At 34.7% G+C, this 18750-nt stretch overlaps 5 protein-coding genes across 8 annotated transcripts; 2 read left to right on the plus strand and 3 right to left on the minus strand.

The window, feature by feature from the left end:
- LOC140977009 (protein DA1-related 2-like) lies at nucleotides 1-3593 on the plus strand. Of its 2 annotated transcripts, none has more exons than XM_073441524.1 (10): nucleotides 1-140; nucleotides 213-402; nucleotides 508-628; nucleotides 1189-1272; nucleotides 1371-1490; nucleotides 1586-1798; nucleotides 1875-1937; nucleotides 2213-2328; nucleotides 2434-2492; nucleotides 2776-3593. In XM_073441524.1, exons 1-10 carry the CDS (start codon nucleotides 113-115, stop codon nucleotides 3132-3134), a joined length of 1353 nt encoding a protein of 450 aa, XP_073297625.1. In that variant the 5' UTR covers nucleotides 1-112; the 3' UTR covers nucleotides 3135-3593. The 2 variants fall into 2 exon arrangements, with proteins under 2 accessions (XP_073297625.1, XP_073297626.1); XM_073441525.1 differs by having other exon boundaries at nucleotides 7-140; nucleotides 252-402.
- LOC140977011 (uncharacterized) lies at nucleotides 3457-4087 on the minus strand. Its single transcript, XM_073441528.1, has 2 exons — nucleotides 3713-4087; nucleotides 3457-3622 (listed from the first exon to the last, which is right to left on the minus strand). The coding sequence occupies exons 1-2, from the start codon at nucleotides 4029-4031 to the stop codon at nucleotides 3606-3608; spliced, it is 336 nt and encodes a 111-aa protein (XP_073297629.1). The 5' UTR covers nucleotides 4032-4087; the 3' UTR covers nucleotides 3457-3605.
- A 421-nt stretch (nucleotides 4088-4508) lies between these two features.
- Nucleotides 4509-5331, minus strand: LOC140977010 (uncharacterized). The gene has a single exon (XM_073441526.1). The coding sequence runs from the start codon at nucleotides 5099-5101 to the stop codon at nucleotides 4574-4576; it is 528 nt and encodes a 175-aa protein (XP_073297627.1). The 5' UTR covers nucleotides 5102-5331; the 3' UTR covers nucleotides 4509-4573.
- Nucleotides 5332-5989: 658 nt separating this feature from the next.
- LOC140977007 (rop guanine nucleotide exchange factor 5-like) lies at nucleotides 5990-9338 on the minus strand. Of its 2 annotated transcripts, XM_073441523.1 has the most exons (8): nucleotides 9047-9338; nucleotides 8777-8977; nucleotides 8243-8359; nucleotides 8011-8165; nucleotides 7670-7744; nucleotides 7302-7592; nucleotides 6706-7041; nucleotides 5990-6604 (listed from the first exon to the last, which is right to left on the minus strand). In XM_073441523.1, the coding sequence occupies exons 2-8, from the start codon at nucleotides 8970-8972 to the stop codon at nucleotides 6242-6244; spliced, it is 1533 nt and encodes a 510-aa protein (XP_073297624.1). In that variant the 5' UTR covers nucleotides 8973-8977; nucleotides 9047-9338; the 3' UTR covers nucleotides 5990-6241. The 2 variants fall into 2 exon arrangements, with proteins under 2 accessions (XP_073297624.1, XP_073297623.1); XM_073441522.1 differs by having other exon boundaries at nucleotides 8777-9338.
- Nucleotides 9339-12436: 3098 nt separating this feature from the next.
- LOC140977012 (guanylyl cyclase 1) lies at nucleotides 12437-17921 on the plus strand. Of its 2 annotated transcripts, XM_073441529.1 has the most exons (10): nucleotides 12437-12578; nucleotides 13500-13819; nucleotides 13990-14114; nucleotides 14486-14597; nucleotides 15173-15247; nucleotides 15657-15745; nucleotides 16521-16582; nucleotides 16824-16896; nucleotides 17110-17185; nucleotides 17568-17915. In XM_073441529.1, exons 2-10 carry the CDS (start codon nucleotides 13655-13657, stop codon nucleotides 17607-17609), a joined length of 819 nt encoding a protein of 272 aa, XP_073297630.1. In that variant the 5' UTR covers nucleotides 12437-12578; nucleotides 13500-13654; the 3' UTR covers nucleotides 17610-17915. The 2 variants fall into 2 exon arrangements, with proteins under 2 accessions (XP_073297630.1, XP_073297631.1); XM_073441530.1 differs by lacking the exon at nucleotides 12437-12578 and having other exon boundaries at nucleotides 13692-13819; nucleotides 13912-14114; nucleotides 17568-17921.
- Nucleotides 17922-18750: the final 829 nt, after the last annotated feature.

Genomic DNA, 18750 nt, shown 5'->3' on the forward strand with positions numbered 1-18750 from the left:
TCATTGCTTGGACATCTTCTTTGAATATGTTGAACCTGTCAAACATCTGTAGGATGACCGAACTAGAGTCAATAGGCAAAAAGAAGAACTAGACAGGGCAATTGCACTCTCTATGGCTGAAGATATAAAGAGACCAAATGGTAACTCATATATTGTGATTTTCTCTAAATTATCATTCATAAGTAGAGGACTTGAGAGAATTCATCTTGCAGGAAACAGATGGCAAACGAAGATTGATGAAGATCTTGCAGGAAACAGATGGCAAACGAAGATTGATGAGGAACTAGCAGGAAACAGATGGCAAACGAAGATTGATGAAGATCTAGCAAGATCACTTAATGATGATTTCAATTCAGCATACCCTCCATACAGCCAAAGAGAACACTATCCCCAGGGATATAGGTAGTTTATGTTTAACGTGACGTATTTTTTTTTTTTACTTTTGACTTCTATACCAATTTCAGTGTTAATATATGGCAACAATGTGGCTAATCCTGTTACTTGCAGAATGTGTGCTGGCTGCAAACGTGAAATTGGGTATGGAAATTATCTGGGATGCATGGGGTCTTTTTTCCATCCAGAATGTTTTTGTTGCCATGCATGTCGTAATCCAATTGCTGAACATGAGGTATTTGTTATGGAATATGAAAATATTTGATGCATCCTTGAGTTACCTCACCTTCGAGGTTCTAACACTTTCTCGGTGGGGGAGTGGAGGGGGGCAATGTTTCCTTCCTAATAAATTGTACATGAATTGTCAATTCTAGTTGTTGCGACCTGCTAAATTATGGAATTATTGTTGGATCGCCTCCCTTGAGCTCAAACTTATGAGAAAAGTGGTTCTAACATGATTTCGTATTACTAGGTCACAATTTAGAATCATATAGATGCAATCCATTTATATTCCATTGGGTTTATTTCTGGTCTCATTGTCAAATAACGTATGCCTTGAATATCAATTTTGAATATATATTCCAAAGTCTCCAGTTTACACACGGAGCGGTTTAAAGTAAAAGTATTGTTGCATTGCCTTCCACGAGCTCAAACTTTTGGTACAAGTGATTTCTGACATGGCCAAGGATATTATTTTATCGTTTTTTAAAATCTCAATCTCATCATCTAAATAAATTACGCGACCGGGATATTTCTCTCATTTAGTTCTTATTGGTTTTTCTTTCTTGATTCAAGTTCTCTTTATCAGGGAATGATACATATCACAAGTCCTGCTTCAAAGAGCTCACTCATCCTAAGTGTGAAGTTTGTCATCAATTTGTATGTGGCATCATTTTTCTGCACTACATTTCATATTTCATGATCAACCTTTTGCTATCAAGATTAATGTTCTACTCGCCATATATACGCATACACAGATCCCGACTAATGGAGTAGGCTTGATCGAGTACAGATGCCACCCATTTTGGTCCCAAAGGTATTGTCCTTCTCACGAACACGACAACACAGCTCGGTGCTGTAGTTGTGAACGTTTGGAGGTATTGAGTTTTTAGAGTTAGTTCATTGCGCTAAAATTGAATTTCAACAGTATTAAATCGAAGGTTCAACTTAAGAGTTTTTTCTTTTTCCCAAGTCATGGAGTACTAGATACATATCACTAGGGGATGGACGGAGCATATGTTTAGAGTGCATGGAATCTGCTATCATGGATACCGGTGACTGCCAACCACTGTACCATTCCATTAGAGATTACTATGAGGGTATGAATATGAGAATCGATCAGCAAATCCCAATGCTTCTTGTTGAGAGGCAAGCACTCAACGAGGCTATTGAAGGAGAAAAACTTGTAATGATTGTCTCCCTTATTTTTTGCTCTTGTTTTAATTTCTATACGGCATGAGTTTACTTTCTTTTCCTTGCAGGGTTTCCATCATATGCCCGAAACAAGAGGTTTATGCCTGTCTGAAGAGCAAACTGTTACTAGTGTGAGATCTTCAGCATCACTCTATATGGTTTCATCTTGTGTTTTTGATTTTAAGATGTCAAACTTTAAACGAGGAGAATAGATTATTGTTGTGTTCTACATTGGTTGTGTGGTGAAATTGTAGTTAATTTCTGGGTGGTTACTCTGTATTTGTTTAACATTGGTTAATCATTTTCGCATCGTCCAATGAACACGAAGTAATAGCAAAACCTGCTGTTTATAGTTTCTATTAAGGCCCTAAATGTTTATGCAATATCTTGTTATATGAGCTTTCAGATACAAAGGAGACCAAGAGTGGAACGTCGTGGATTGGTAGGAATTAGAACACAACCACAGAAACTAAGTAGGAAGTGTGAGGTTACAGCCATTCTGGTACTGTATGGCCTTCCAAGGTAACTTGTGGCGCTACGTTTCAAAGACAATTCCATATGAAAGTTGTCTTTTACATGTGAAAAGTATCTAAATTTAATGGTGTATCAAATCAATTCTTGATGCAGACTACTAACCGGAGCTATCCTGGCACATGAGTTGATGCATGGATGGTTACGTCTTAATGGTAACTTGCTGATACTTTTACTTATAGCTGGCACAACAAATGTCATTGCTATCCAATGTTACTGTCTATATAGAAGTGCACTTGAATTGTGATGCTATAATTTGGAAATATTAAAGTTGCATGATTATTAATAGATGCAGCTTTTGTTATTATGGTAAACATTTGATGCTACCATAAGCTCGAACAACATCCAGAAATTATGATTCACCTGTGTCATGGAAACACGAGCGTTCAGTCCAGAACAGAACAAGTGCTATTTTTTTATTTCTCATGTCCCTTGCAGGTTTTCGTAATCTCAAGCCTGAGGTAGAAGAAGGTATTTGTCAAGTACTATCTCACCTGTGGCTCGAGTCAGAGGTGATGCCTGGAACCAGAAACAACCCCCCGCTCACGTCTACATCAACTTGGTCGTATGGATCCACAAGCGTGCCATCTACATCAACAGCATCGTCGTCGTCGTCTAAAAAAGGTGGTAAATCTAGTGTCGAGACTAAGCTAGGCGAGTTTTTCATGCACCAGATAGCACATGACGCCTCTCCGGCATACGGTGGAGGATATAGATCTGCCATGGAAGCAGTTAATGAGTATGGTTTACGTCGAACTTTGGACCACATAAGGTTTACGGGAACGTTTCCCGAATAATTACATGTTGAGTTGTTTGCTGTTGTGTTTGTACACACACCTTTACTTGTGGAGAAATATTCACAAGAGGATCAAGTATGATCATATGGAGAGTTTGTGGATCAGCTCTCCCTTATTTTCTATTGGAGCCATGGGTATATTTATGGTCGCAAAAAATCAACTTTTTTTAAATATATCTGTATAATCATTAATAATATATTTAGTATCTTGTGACATGTTGGGAGATTTGTTTGATCATTGACATTATTGCATTAGTTATGACGAATATATAAGATACATAATTAATAGCAAAATATAAAATCAGCAAATTCAAGAATAATAATGAAAAGCAGGAAAGAGTTTTGTTTATTCTCCATGTGTATATCATTATTGTAATTACATTACATTTGCTAAAAGTAGCATAAGACACACAACTGATCATGCAGTACTGGTACTTCAAAGGCACTGGACTGCCATTTCCTCCAAGCTATTTTAAGGCAAAACGTAAGCTGCAACATCAATTTTCAAAAACATATGATCAGAACTAAATAATGAATTTAAAATTAATAAATTATATATGTTCCTTAGAGAAATAATACCTCCACATTTGTAACCAACCGGCCTGTCAGCAAGGTTGCATCTCTTGGGAATGGTCATGGCGATATCAGCCTTCACACCAGAGCTCTTGGCCGTTTTCGACAGCATAACTGCACACAAGCACTTGGGGTTCTGCCCCAGTTTCTTCACCTGAGTGCAGCAACCTTTGGAAACCGCGGCGTTAGAGTCTTGTGCGGCGGAAGCGCATGGAAGAAGCTTCATTGCTTCCATGCCTGGAGTTGATTTAGGACATTCACCGGCTGAATACACGCCGGCGATCCCGATGATCATGAAAAGCATAATGCAGAAGAGTTTGTCCATTGCCAACTAAGTGAAGTAATCAGTTTTCAGATTGTTTTTCCTGGTTTCGATGTATGAGCTGCTGTTTTTATAGTGAAATGTGGAGCTTAAAGTGGAGTGGGAGTGAGTAAAAATCCACCATTGTTGTTAGTGGACGGAGCACCAATTGAGATGATATGATTTTCAATTGCTGCATCGACTACATATGTGGCGGGTTTGGCAAAAAAGACTCCATACGTGTGATACTTGTGTCACTCTTTTCTAGCGCAATATATTTCTTAAGTTATTTTTGAGGAAAAAAACCAAGTGATGAATATTACTAAATTATATTTAATTAATACTTTTTGGAATGTCAAAAAATATATTTTTATCGAAAAAATAGTTAAATAATCTCGATCAATTTTTTTTAAGAAAATGATTCAGTAACCATCTCAAAATCTAATGAACTCGAGAGATTTAGGACGACCCATAAATTAATTAAATGGACTTGGTCTCCTGCTGGGCTTAATTAGGCTGAACATTATTACTTTTAATTAATACAATGAAGGAATTCGGCAAATATTTCAACGAGTAAAAGCGTAAAGCACAGTACAAACATAAATCAGAAGCCCCGACGGCACCAGAATCACGAGCGGCACCACCGCCGCAAACCCATGCTTGCTCCCTCCACACCCCAGCATCCCCAGCTTTATCTGCACCACGTTTATCAGAGCCAGCATCAAGAAAACCGACCCACATACCGAACCCGCGGCGGAGAAAGCATACCCGAACCGGAGACCCGTCTTGTTCACCAGTGCCAGGTCTATCGGCCAGTGGGCCGGGCTGTCGCGGGCCAATCTGATGGCCTGTTTCAGCCCCAGCGCCACGAGGCTGGAGAATAGGAAGCAGCTGAAGGAGTACACGTGAAAACACACGAGGCGTTCGGCGGTCGTCGGGCTGGGGGAGCAGTCTGGTGGTTGGGTCGGATCGATGAGATTGTTGTTGGGGTCGGTTGGGTTCCATGCGAGGCCGATGAAGACGGCGAATGTGAAGAGGGAGTTGACATTCACGATCCCGTCGAGCGCCGTTATGTGGATGCTGGTAGCCGACATCTTTGGTAGCGCCGCGGCGGAGATTGATCGGAGTATCGAGAACAACGTTGTGTTTTTCTTGATTGCTGCCCCTAGGGAGTTTAAAAAAGTAAAAGTTACACCTTTTGCTTTTCGGACATTTGGACGCCGATGTTTCGGCGTAGGATAATATTTAAAAAACTGCAAATTAATTTCTTATTAACGAAGAATACTTGAGAAGCTGAGAATATGATACTCAAATTTGGTTCATATATATATACTACTTAAAAAAAGATGAAAATTGAACTTGCCCTAACCATTACAAATTAGGATAAAAACCTTAAATATTGTCCTTGCATCGTTTTCAGACATTCTTCTCACTCCCCACTTTCATCATACGAATTTCCAAACAAAACCATAATCTCGAAGCAGATCTCGATTCGTTAGTGGTATTTTGAAATTGAAGTTAGAATCATGGTGTGAACTAGTTAATCTTCGGTTTCTTCGTTTCTACACGTCGTATATTATGGATTTATATGTTGTTCAAAATGTGGGTTGTCAGGACCGTCTAAGATTCAAAACGAGTCTGACAAGCTGAAAATTGTTTATGTGGGTGTGGCTAATGAATTTAAAAATGTTGACTTTGATAAGTTTAATTATAACAACTTATATGACATGTACACAATGTGTTTTGTCAACAAGGTTAATATGTGATTTTCTATAAAATCTTTGGGTATTAATATAATACGGGCTTACAAAGATACTAAGAGAAAATAAGTTAAAACAATGTATCGCTTGTATAAGTACATAGATGTAGTTCCAATTTGGGTTGATGAGACTGTCTGTTTCAGAAATGGTGATGGATCCAGAAGGGAATATAGTTTCTTCTTCTGAATTCAGGACCAATATGATATTATTGAATATATGAAAGAGTTTTTCAGTGATCACGCGTTTCCAACACTTTTCCATGCACTCCCTCCCCTTTTTCCAAATCAAATAAATGAGTTAACCAACCAAGCCACCAATGTTTTTAAACTTACATATATATGTGTGATTTAAAATGTTTCGTTCGAGAAACAACCAAAAGCTATCCTCTTTCTACTATCACTATTTGACGTCTTTGTGGATAGAAAGATGTCTCCTTCCCCTGCTTTATCAGATCTCAGCATTCAATAATATCACTCAATTCTTTACCTTTACCTCGTTTTCAAGGTAATTTGTGAGCACCCTTCTTGCTCCTAATCCACGGAGTGGGGATGGTTTGTTGCCACTGCCACCAAGATGTGGACTCCTCTCGCCTCTTGCAGGGCTATTAGCAAGTCGAGCAGGTGAAAAGTTTTGCGTGGTGAATGCTGTGCGGTATGGAGAGTTTGAAATGGTCACTGAATATGGGACTGAAACCTTTCTGTGGCCAATCATGCTAGTTTTATTAGAATGTTTGTTTATGTCATCTACGTAGAGTAGATCATCGATACGTGCCACGATGTTGAATGCCAAACTTTCTAAAACCCTTGAGTAGCTCTCTAAGATGGACTTCCCCACATCCTTAGGAGTTTCAAAAAACAGGAAAAACAAATCAATATATAGATTTGGCTAAAAGACGAGGCTTTCAAGAAGAATGAGATTAGCTGGTAGTTAGTATAAACCTTGTTGCACTGTATTTTGCTGACATCTAAGTCAGTTTGTGAAAGACACGGGAACCGTTGTCTCAAACATAGAAGAAGGCTTTCAGCTCTTTCAGCAAGCAGATTCCTCTTGTCTCCATCTGTCACTAGCTCTTTAACAATCTCCCAAGAGGATTTAGCTGTGGAACGGTTTGCGGCTCGTTTTTTCCATAAAACGATTGCTGCCTCCACTCGATTTGCTATGTCTAAAGCTGAATATTCAGTAGACAGATCGAGGCAATCAAGCAAGCCTTCCGAGGAGAAAAGTTCAGAAGTGATGCAATGGTATATGACATCCCCCAGACAAGCTCTCCCATTCTAGCATTTTGAATTAATTAACATCAGAATGTCAATTTGGCTTAGTCGTATGATATGCAGTGGGACTTGGAATACCGTAAACTTTTATCATTCGAGAGAGAAAAAGCATTTTAACTTCAAGAAATCCGTAACTGCTCATAAATAGAATCTATAAATCATCAGCATTTGCTAAAATATTTTCAGGTAGGAAAACTATCTGGTCTTCTATAATCTTGCTTTGCTAGTGTGCATTTAAACGGATAAATGCAAGAATTTCGGACCTTTGGAAGAGTTTCTGAGTATGATTCTGGAACTTCCATCTCAGCTAAGGCAATGCTGTTAAGAGCCATTGCAGCTTTATGGATCTGACTTGCACATTCACGCCTGTGGTTTAATTGCTTTCTCGTGTCTTCAGGGAGACCGCCAGGGGGGACACGTGGCACAGGTAGCCACCATTTATCCTCCTGTCGTTGAATGGCTTTCTGAAATGAAACTGCACCATTGGCTTCTGGTGTTATTCTACCTTTATCAACATACCAAAATTCTGTATTGGTGAATCCGTCTAGTATTTCCTGAAACCAAAGCAATGTGAAATCTACGCGAACTAAAATAAACAGGGATAAAAACAAGAAACACATTCAAATCTTACTAGTAGCATGTTGTCAAGTTTTCGAAGAGCTGGGAGATTAAGAAAAAGATCCGATCTTGGGCGACAAGACATAACCTGAAGCAGTCGAAGGTGACCATCATATACAAACTCGTAACTCCATATCAGTTACTAAAATGGCATAGGTTCCGTCAAAGTAAAGATAAATGTGCTATTGGAATAGTCAATCATTCAACTCAATGAGTGAAAAGTAGAAGCATCAGCTGAAAAATGAGCAAGATTTTCAAACCATTTTCATTTTACTTTTCTGAACAAGATCTTCTCTGTGAATAATGCTGAACAAATCATAAATGCAAGTTTCTTGAGAAGCGAACGAGTATTACCTCAACCTTAGTTCCATCAGGAAATGTTTGGCAAGATGGTGTCAGTTCTACTATATGACCACCCACACAAACAAGACATTCAATCTCTCTATCCCACATTGCTTTCTTTTCAGATTGTAGGGGTTCCAATCTCGACAGTTGCCCAAATACAGTAGCTAGACATATAAGAAATAAGAATTATAATGTTAACTTTAGAATATGTAAAATTGAAAGGAAACAACTAAGCCTGTACCGCAAAGATTGGTGATGGCATTCGAAATAGCCAGGGCAGGGGAAACCCCTTTGCCACTTCCAGACATGTCTTCACCAAGTAAAAGTTTTGCAAACCTCTCTTTCATCATCTCCAATTCTATTCATTTGAATCAATTTCATTAGCCAGAAGTTAAAATTTTAAACATAAAATGATCCCCAAAATGTCATTTTATCCCTATTTCTATGTTAGTTTTTGTGCCACGCTAAATATGAATTGAACCCCCATGACTCAAATCTTGACAAACCTAGTGTTCCATTACTAAGCTAACCACACCCCTTATCATGTCATGAGTACAACTTCCCAATAGGTCTTAGAAACAACCACACAAAAACATAAACTCCATCAAATTTCAATTCCTCGTGAAGAATACAAATTACAAAACCACAGCAACAACAAGAAATATGTAACTTGCTTGATAAGTTAAACACAAAACAACAAACAATACCGATCTTTGTATTCAGCAAAACAGAAATCACGTTCCCGAAAAAATGGAAATTTAAGCTTCATATTTACCTGAAAGTTTTGATCTTTGATTATTTAACTTGCAATAATCAGCAACGCCATTAACATTAGCATTAAGCTTGCGTTTTCCTTCAAATGCATCGTTACTCACGCAATCTCCTGCTCTTCTTATAGGCCAACCCAGAGGATCTAACAAAGAGTTATCGGATCCTTCGTTCTGCTTGATATTCTCAGTTACACCTTCCATTTAAACTTCAACTTCCAAAATAAAAAACACCAAAAATAGCTGGGAAAAAAAGCTATTCCAGATCAAGAAATGACTGGCATAGCTTCATTCTCCCAGTCCGAAAAATGGGCTTATCCAGTGCCATTAAATCGCACTCCAAAGTCTCGATCTTTACTCAGTTTAAAGAGCTCAAAAGGTTTAAAGAGCTCAAAAGGTGGAAAAAAACAAGTTAAAAGCAAGAATCTTTAAAAGGGATTGAATTTCATTTAGCTTGAAAGATTTTACCGGGAACGGTGGGTTTGATTTTCAAAATTCTACAAGGTGTAGAACTGGTAAAGTGAGGAGATCAATGTCTAGTTTTAATCTGCGTGTTCCGTTCAAAATGAAAGTGATCATGTTTTGCCCTTTTAAATTCATATTTAATTCATACTAGTACGTGGGGGTTTTAAATTAAATATTATAAAAATCAAATAAATTTATCAAAATTGTAGAATTTTATAGATGAGTAGGTCTTTTGTGAGACGATCTCACGAATCTTTATCTGTAAGACGGGTTAATCCTACCGATATTCACAATAAAAAATAATACTCTTAGCATAAAAAGTAATATTTTTTCATTGATAACCCAAATAAGATATATGTCTCACAAAATACGACCCGTGAGACCGTCTCACACAAGTTTTTGCCTTTATAGATTCATAACATTCAAACGAATCATTCCCCGGATTTATCAACAAATTGACTCATGAGACGGCCTATCATGAGTTTTTGTGACAATAATATTTTTTTTAAAAAGATGGTGTATTTAGAATGTTTGATTTTCAGAAAAAAAATAAAGAATCAAGATAAATTAAGGAATATTTTTAAAAAAAATTCGTGACAAATATATCAAAATCAAGAAACCAAAACATTAACTTAAATTGTTTCATTTATTAAACCAAAGCCTGATCCCCTTTTTAATGATTTAAAATATAACATATATATTATATCGTTGAACGAAATTAAAAATAATATTAATTTGAATCCGAGAAGAATACATGTTCGGGCGAACCGATCCAATCACCCAAAACCTTTATATCAAATCCTTACAAATCTGAAAAAAAATGGAATATTTTGATGAATTTATTTGATTTTTATAATATTTAATTTAAATTCTAGCATGTGTATAATAACAATTAGTTCATCATTGTGGCTTGTACATTTTTTATAATTAATTTGATTTTTATTCAAATAAAATAATATCATACCTATAAAAAGTAATAAAAGGACATACAAGAATTTAAAATTATTATATTTAAATAAGATCGTATCATAATTGTAAAAATTAACGATAAATTGGATTGTGACTTAAAATAATAAAATAGACACGGACACAATTTTTTTGTCACAATTATAAAGATTCAAAAGATATATAATATAAAAATGTTATGTTTTAGTTATTTTAATGTATTTTGTTTATAATTTTCTACAATAATTTGGTAGGGTTGGTTGAGAGAAAGATATGGCAAAAACGGTTAAAATTACTAGTAAGTACAAGAAATTGAATCTAAATACCAAATATGACATTTGATATAGTTTGGTTCGTGGTACGAGACAAATAGTATGAAGATAAAGTAATATTATTTAATAATAAAATAAATAAAAATGATAATTAATATAATATTTGATTTGATTGATTACATTAATTAAATTTGAGATAATGTAACATTACCGTTTTGTCTTTTTGAAAATATTAAAAAATATTTATAATATTATTTATTAAGGTTAATATTGTAATTTCAATTCAATGATTTGATTGATGTGATATAAATGATTAATGATTTGATTTATGTAAGATAAATGATAGATTAATAATATGGTGTACCAAATATGAGATTGGATTGAATAAAAATATAGATAAATAATACAATGAATCAAACGGTACCTTGATCGTTAATTATAATGATTATAAGTAAAAATTACAACAAGTGTTTGGTTCGATTTGGTCCAGTATTTGGATACCTATACAAACAATTAAAAATTACAACAAGTATCTACAATAAGTGTGAGACGTCTCGAAAGAAAGAAGGTCTTCGTCTTATCCCATTTCTCGTATGATTTTATCATTTTTGTATAATATCAAGTATATCAGCAAATAAAGTTCACAAGAAGCTTCTCCAAGAAGTGTGAGGCATCCCAAAGAAAATGAAAGAAGGTATTCGTCTTATCTCATTTCTCATATGATTTTATCATATTTGGTCGTTTTAAACAATTAAACCATCATCTTTATCAGGCTTTTGGGCTAAATTTGATCAGAGTCAAATTAGTTACACCAAAACATAGAAGTTTGAATTTACTGACAAAGATAGAGAAGGTCTTCAAGGATTTGAAACAACCTGAACACGACGTCACAAACACCTTGCATGTGAGAGGAATCGTGGGAGAGAAGTGCATGAAGTCGTGCAAAGTCAGGTTTTCATTTCTACCTGAATTAGAATTTTCTAAATCATGATTGAACTAATATTGACAAATAGAGCTCGGATTACCAAAAATTAAGACAAAATTTTATGTATAAAAAATATCGAGAAAAAACAAACTACCCAGAGCAACACATGGCTCCGCCTGTACATGAAGTTGAGAAATTGCAGGCCGAACAAAGAAAAAAGAACGGTAGAAAAAAAATTGCAAAATCTCATCTTTTCCAATTTCCAGCAAACTTTTAATTACAGTTTTGATATCTTGTAATTTTCATTTTTTGTTTAGTATTTTGATATTCTTAAACTCTTCTTGATTTTATCATATGTATAAACCATGTATAAGAGAACGTTTGCAAAGTTTAAAATTCTTTATTCCGAATTTCTTTGTTTTTAGTGTATATTAACTTAAGAGATCATGACTAATACCAAGAAATCAAATTATTTACGTTTTGTTATACAAATTGGTGCACTTGCACATGATAGTCTTCAATTATGAAATTTTGAGCAAACATGTGATCATTTCGAATTTCATTGTTTTTAGTGCATATTAGGTTAAGAGATCTTAATTAATATCAAGTTTGGTATTAACAATTATAGTTGTGCTAAAAATCAAATTATTTAGGTTTTGTTACACAAATTAGTACACTTGTAACTGATAGTTTCAATTACGAAATTAATTTCGTGCAAACCCGGGGAAAATATATTTTTTATAAATCACAAAAACTTGTGTGAGACGGTCTCACGGATCGTATTTTGTGAGACTGATATCTTATTTGGGTTATCAATGAAAAAATATTACTTTTTATGTTAAGAGTATTCTTTTATTTGGGTCATCCTTTTCATATTAAGAATATTATTTTTTATTGTGAATATCGGTAGAGTTGACCCGTCTCACAGATAAAAATTCGTGAGACCGTCAAGAGATCTACTCTTTATAAATAAATAAATGTATTTTTTTCTTAGAATAATTAAATTAAATCTTAAAAAATCACAAAGTTCGGATATGTATGGTGGATCCCGGTGAAAATATTTTTTTGTTGCCCACCGAAATTTAAAACAAAAAGGAGAAAGGAAAAAAAAGAGAGAGAAATAAGAATCAAACGCCTTCTCTGATAGGCCTTTTCTTCCACATCTCGGAATCCGAATCGTTGTAAACAGAATTAACCGAAAAGGTACCTTTTTTTTCCCTCGCAAAATTACTGCCTTTTAGTTTAATTTATGCTATTGTTTTTGTGATAATGCTTATATAGTTTTATTATTATGACGTTATTTGATTTTATACGATTGAGATTTTTGGATATTTTTACCAATTTTTTATATAATATAGATTTTCTTTTTGATTATTCTAGACTGGTAGTATTATTTCTGTATTAAATACGATGATTTTTTTTTCGGCGGTTTGATTTCCTGTAATCGTTTCTTGGATGGTTTAGTCTGGTTGACCGGTTGTACTTGAAATCTCGAACGTCTGTATAAGTGTAACATCGAATTTGCTGTACAAAGGAGGGCCTTCGGCGTTGAGCTATAATTTTGAATGTTTTTAAGTTCTTTACGATCGATTTGTTCATATTATTTTCAATAGAGGTGTATCGGCTTTGACTAGCTCGATGGGGGGAGAAGGAAAATAAAGTTGTTAATAATACCCTTTTCACGAGTATAAATGTAGTGAGGTTGGTTTGTATGTAAGCCTGCGGGTATAAATTTCTGATTCTTTTTCATTACTCTTTCTACGTTGAGCCTCGTCCAACAGTCATCATGCCTTATTTAGAGAGACTCAGAGAGATCACATGTTTCAAGTATTTTTATCAGCTGGTTTAGGATTTCCCTTTGCATTTTTATGGGGATTTGGGGTTAAGAGTTTTGTTTTATGTTAAAATGACCTTTTCAAATAAATTAACAACTTAATGTCTTTTTTCCACCTCTTGAGACAGCGAGATTGGCTTATGATATATCTGTGGTTCTGGCATAACAACACCTTAAATTTTCATGAATGCATTTGAAAATTAGCTGATTTTTACAAATGGAACTTGACGAGAAGAATATGGACCTTTATGAATTACAAAATAATAAGGTGATCTTTGAATGGTTTGCAGGTTATTTTGTTCGAAGACTAAAGTGTTGTTGATTCATCAGCTGTCACTGCTAGACAATTTGGAATTCAGTTATAGAAGCAGCTGGATCCTTTTTCTCGACCAAAATATACAATTTAAGCCATTTTTTTCTTTAACTACAGTAGTGTGTATACTGAATGATGTGGCCTATACATCTTGTTCTCAACAAACTATTAAAGCCAAACGAAGAAGATTTTGAAGGATCAGCTGGAAATCACTTGAATTTTATAGAACCCTACCAATTAAAACAGTCATCGAACCTGGATCAGTGCAAAACTTCCGTCTTGTCCCACTTCATTGACGTAAGTCTCATTTCTTCAGTTTTTTTTTTGTTATTTGATGTGATTTTCCTCAGCTATTCCTGAGCTCAATTGCAGTTATGTAGTGGTTCTAGGTACTAGAAGATAATCTAGAAATCAGTTGCATGTATTTTTTTCATTTCAAATAAACTGGAGTATGTCAATTATTCTAGGTCCCGCATATAAATCAACAATACACGTGGGATTGTGGTCTTGCTTGTGTTTTGATGGTTTTGAGAACTCTTGGGGTCTATGACTGTGATATTCAAGATCTGGAAGATCTATGTTGCACTACAAGGTACCTTGTTTTTGAGAAGATCTACAACTCTAACTCATGCTTAGTCAGATTTTCCCTGGCTTTTTTCTTAATGCAATAGAATGAAGAAATTTACTGCTTCTGGATCTCTACTGAGTTTTCTGATGGTCTCCATTTTTTAAAATCAATTCTGTTGCCCCTTTTACTTTTCCTTCATACTAATTCTTAAATCAGGATAGTTACTTGCCAGCTCGTGCCTTATGTTGTATTGTCCTCATAGAGTACCGATAAGCTGTATTCTTGTTTTTCTATTCAGTCGATTATTAATGGTAGTGATAATTATGGTCTCAAAGTGTGTGTATGTCTGGAATATTATTCTGACAGTCTATCCTTTTGCCTTGTTTCCATTTCAGTATTTGGACTGTTGATTTAGCATATTTGCTGCAAAAATTTTCTGTGATCTTTACCTACTGTACAGTCACACTGGGAGCCAACCCAGACTTCTCGGTTGAGACCTTTTACAAGGTAACATTCTCGGTGGACTTGAGTAAGTAAGTATATTGCTTGACTTAAGTGGTAAATGTTTATAACGAGTATTTTATCTAATAATCAATAACCTCATTGATTCCTTAAATGTCAAGAAGATTAACTTCACGGCAGTTTCATGCACATATAGCTTCATGGACCATGGTACACTTGGTTTGTCTGATGTTGCTTCCTGTAAAAGTGGTTAATCGGAATTCTGAAGGATGAAGAATGTCGTTTGGTTCCTTTAAATTTCTTTTTATTACGATGGATTTATTGAGTTGATGCCACTTGGGAAAATGAATGTGTGGTAATGACACAATCACAGAGGAGTTGGACAGTTGGGTTTTGCTGATATGTTCTGCTTCTTGTCCCATTGCATGCCTACTTTCATTTCGCCATCACACTTTTCAGTCCCCTTTCCATTAATATTCATCATGCACGAACTTTTTGTTGGGCTATGTCCACTATTTTCAATTATTATTACTGAAACTTGCCCTTCATCTCTATATGATTTGCATGTCAAATTATGTAGTCATTACCTCTCCCATAATTTGTAGTATTATCTTATGCAGGAGCAACTACCTAATGATTTAGTTCGAGTAAATATGCTGTTCCGGGAAGCTCGTGAAGCTGGAATCTTTGTAGAGGTACAATCTACTAACTATGTTCATAATACGTTCCCCATATTTATGTGCCTCCCAAAGGACTTGTCTATGGATACTTTTTTGAAAATCTTGATGTACCATACATGAATTAGTTCCTTAACGTGCTAGCTATAGGTTGAACACCTGCATCTACCCGACCTATTATAGATTGAAAATGATATGCTACCCAATGATTTCATTGTAAATTTCTTCTATGGATTCTAAGATTCAAAACAAGCTTATATCTCAATGATATGTTTTCATAATTTCTCTTCATGATTAGCTTTTTCTTGTTTTTGGTCTTTATGGCCAACTTTTCCTATTACAAAGCCACTATCTCTTGATTTTATGTGCATTATTAATTACTTCTACTTTTTGCCATCAATTTTAATTTCATTTTTATTGTATGCAGTGCAGATCTGTTAGCACCAGTGAGATTTCTGAGCATATCTCATCTGGAAAGTATGTTGCTATTGCTTTGGTTGACCAATACAAACTAAGGTATATCGTGCGTTTATCTCTTTTATTGCTTGATTGAGGAAGTCTTTTTTTCTTTTCAATTTCCAATTTTTGGCCAAATATGGCAGAGCCGTGCAAAATACCAAAAATATAAAATTTCAGTGAACTATTCAAGCTATCAATGTGATTGATCAGACAAGTACCATGGGCTTTCGGTAGACTTGTTTCATCTCCGAATTTGCCTGCGACAAGTCTTAGCTTTTTGTATGTGGTGTGTTCCTTATCTACAAGGTTTACCATAGATTTATTTACCATAGCTCAAGCCTTCGTTTGTTTTGTTTCTAGAAACCATTTTCCATCCCTGGAAAAAAAAACAAAAGCCATTATTAAATAAAAACAAACACTATCATCTACATTCATTCTCTTTTGACAAATTATATTTGCTTTTCTCTCAATATAATTATTATTTTTAAGTAAGCTTCTATTATTATATTATTTGAACACTCAGAATATAATATTTTAAAATTTGAAATGTTTTGTCCAATACTTCTTGACATACTTTGACATCTACAGAAACAACTGTATTTCTTGAAAACAAAGACCAAAGAATGTTTTATTTTTCATAATATTTCCTTGACGTATTAATCAAGTGGTGGTCTTTTGCAGAATCAACAAAAATAGAAAGATGTTATATTTATCATAATTTTCACAATTTTTCTGGAAATATTTCACCATTCAAACTTCTAAAAAAATATGAATTTGTTTGTTTCATTCTTTGAAGAATAAATTTGAACTCCCCCTTGTTTTCTGGATGCAGTTATTCCCGGCCTGATGGTGTTTGTGTCTCCGATATCTGTAGTGGAAGCGCAAGCTACACCGGTAAGGATTAATCAAGTATTGATTTAACTGGCAATCTTCATTACATGTCTTGCAAAACATTACTTTCATGCGTAGAATTGTACTGGAAGTAATACCATTTAAAATTGTAATCATGTACTTTCCCATGGAGCTGTTATCTCAGTGATAGCAATTCAATGTTCTCGATTTTGCCCTCACGGTCTAGTTCATTGCAAACACATGCACACACACGTCAGACTGATTTCTACTACTGGCCCTGCAGGACATTACATTGTTATATGTGGCTATGATGCTGTTACAGATGAGTTTGAGATTCGGGACCCTGCCAGCGCAAGGTTTTCAGTTTTTTTCTGTCTTTGTATGATGTTGTGTATTGGTTTACATTAAAAATCTTGAGAATCGCGTTGAACTTCAATGAAGCAGTCCTAGTTTTACTGCTGTTTTCACCTCAGATGGATTTTTGAATATTTAATCTAATATTTGTGGAGTTTGTTAAAACACAGTGATTTAGTTTGTTTCACTCTGGCGTCATTGTATTTTCATTGCAGAAAACATGAGAAGATTGCTTCGTGGTGTTTAGGACACGCGCGTAAATCCTTTGGAACTGATGAAGATCTTCTCCTGGTAAAGCTGCCAACTCTACATTTCTTTCACTGTGTATATTGACATTCGACAGCAGTAAAATTGTCAAAAATGATGATGATGCTTAAATATGTCAACTTATCTCTGTTCATGCTCGGGGCTGGCTATTTTATTTTTCAAATTTTTAGTTGCTCGTCAACAATATCTGGGGGTGTAGTGTTTGGCCTTCACTTGTGCTAGTTTTTTTCCTCTTATTGAGAGGTGGAAACACTCAGCGGTACTAACTTCTTGATTGTTGTGTTTTGATTGTTTTTATTAACTTGAGAATGGTGGTACGCGCCGAATTTTATTGACATATTTATCATTGTGTCTCGATTGTTTTTATTAACTTGAGAAGGGAGGTGTTCATCAAATATTATTGCAGATTTCTCTCGAAAGATCAGAAAGGATCAGTGGGACTCGTTAGGGATGAATTCCTTGTATCGTTGATTCTCCGGCAATTCTTGGATGAAAGAAATGCCATTCAATTTATTTGGTTTACTGCGCACATTTTGGTCGCTTTCGTTCTTTTATACATCACAGTGTCAGTGAGTATATACAGTTTGAGTTCATGTGTACATAATTACAGAGGAAGCATATATATGATTATTTATCTCATTCAGCACTCTTGGATGTCAAATCTTTATTACTGCCCCATTTTTATGTTAATGGATACTACATCTATTTTTTAATTTAGGATTTGCATTTTAATGATTATATTGGATCAGATGTATTTCAGACAATTTTTTTTCCCAATAGAAACTACAATTAAATTACTAATTAAGGTCGAAAATAAAATGGTGGTCTCAATGGTTTATAATTAATCTATTACTCAACGGTCCTAAATTTGAAACGAAGTTCTTATTAGTTTGCAATTAAATTATAACATACACCGACTTTCTCGACTCAAAATGAAAATATAGTAAAATATTTTTTTTTTACTGGTGACTGAAATAATAGATTCATAACTTTGAATGCTCTGGAATCAATTTAAAAGAGCGAAGCGCGATGTGTAGACCGTGGGATAGGTTCACAGCATTGTTGATCAACAGAACTTTCTCTGGAATGGATAAATCAGGGAATAGGTATTACATTAGAATTGAAGAAATCGATGGTGTTAGTAAGTACCTCCTCTCGCATGTTCGCATTTTCCCGTATTTGGGTTTTATATTTCTCATGATGATATTCAAATCACCATTATAGAATACACTTTACTAAATAATTAACACATTATTTGAGTTAATGAAAAATGATTGGTTTCATTATATAAGTAATATATTTTGTTTTTTTCTCTAAACTTTGCCTGTAAATATACATTCAGGTATAGTTTTGTACACATGATAGGATAAACATGTGATATATAATATAAAGATAAGTTAATGATAAATAAGATGTAGGATATTATATTTAATGTTTGGTATGATTTTAATAAGAGTGATTAAATGTATATATTAGATTGTAATGACAAAATTAACATTATCATAATAAATTATATAATTTCAAAATTGTTGCTTGAGTTCATATTTCTTATCTGTTCATGCGCCGACAATGTTTGCATGATTTATTTA

This window comes from Primulina huaijiensis, chromosome 5 (assembly GCF_012295235.1).
Source record: "Primulina huaijiensis isolate GDHJ02 chromosome 5, ASM1229523v2, whole genome shotgun sequence".
Lineage (NCBI taxonomy): Eukaryota > Viridiplantae > Streptophyta > Magnoliopsida > Lamiales > Gesneriaceae > Primulina > Primulina huaijiensis.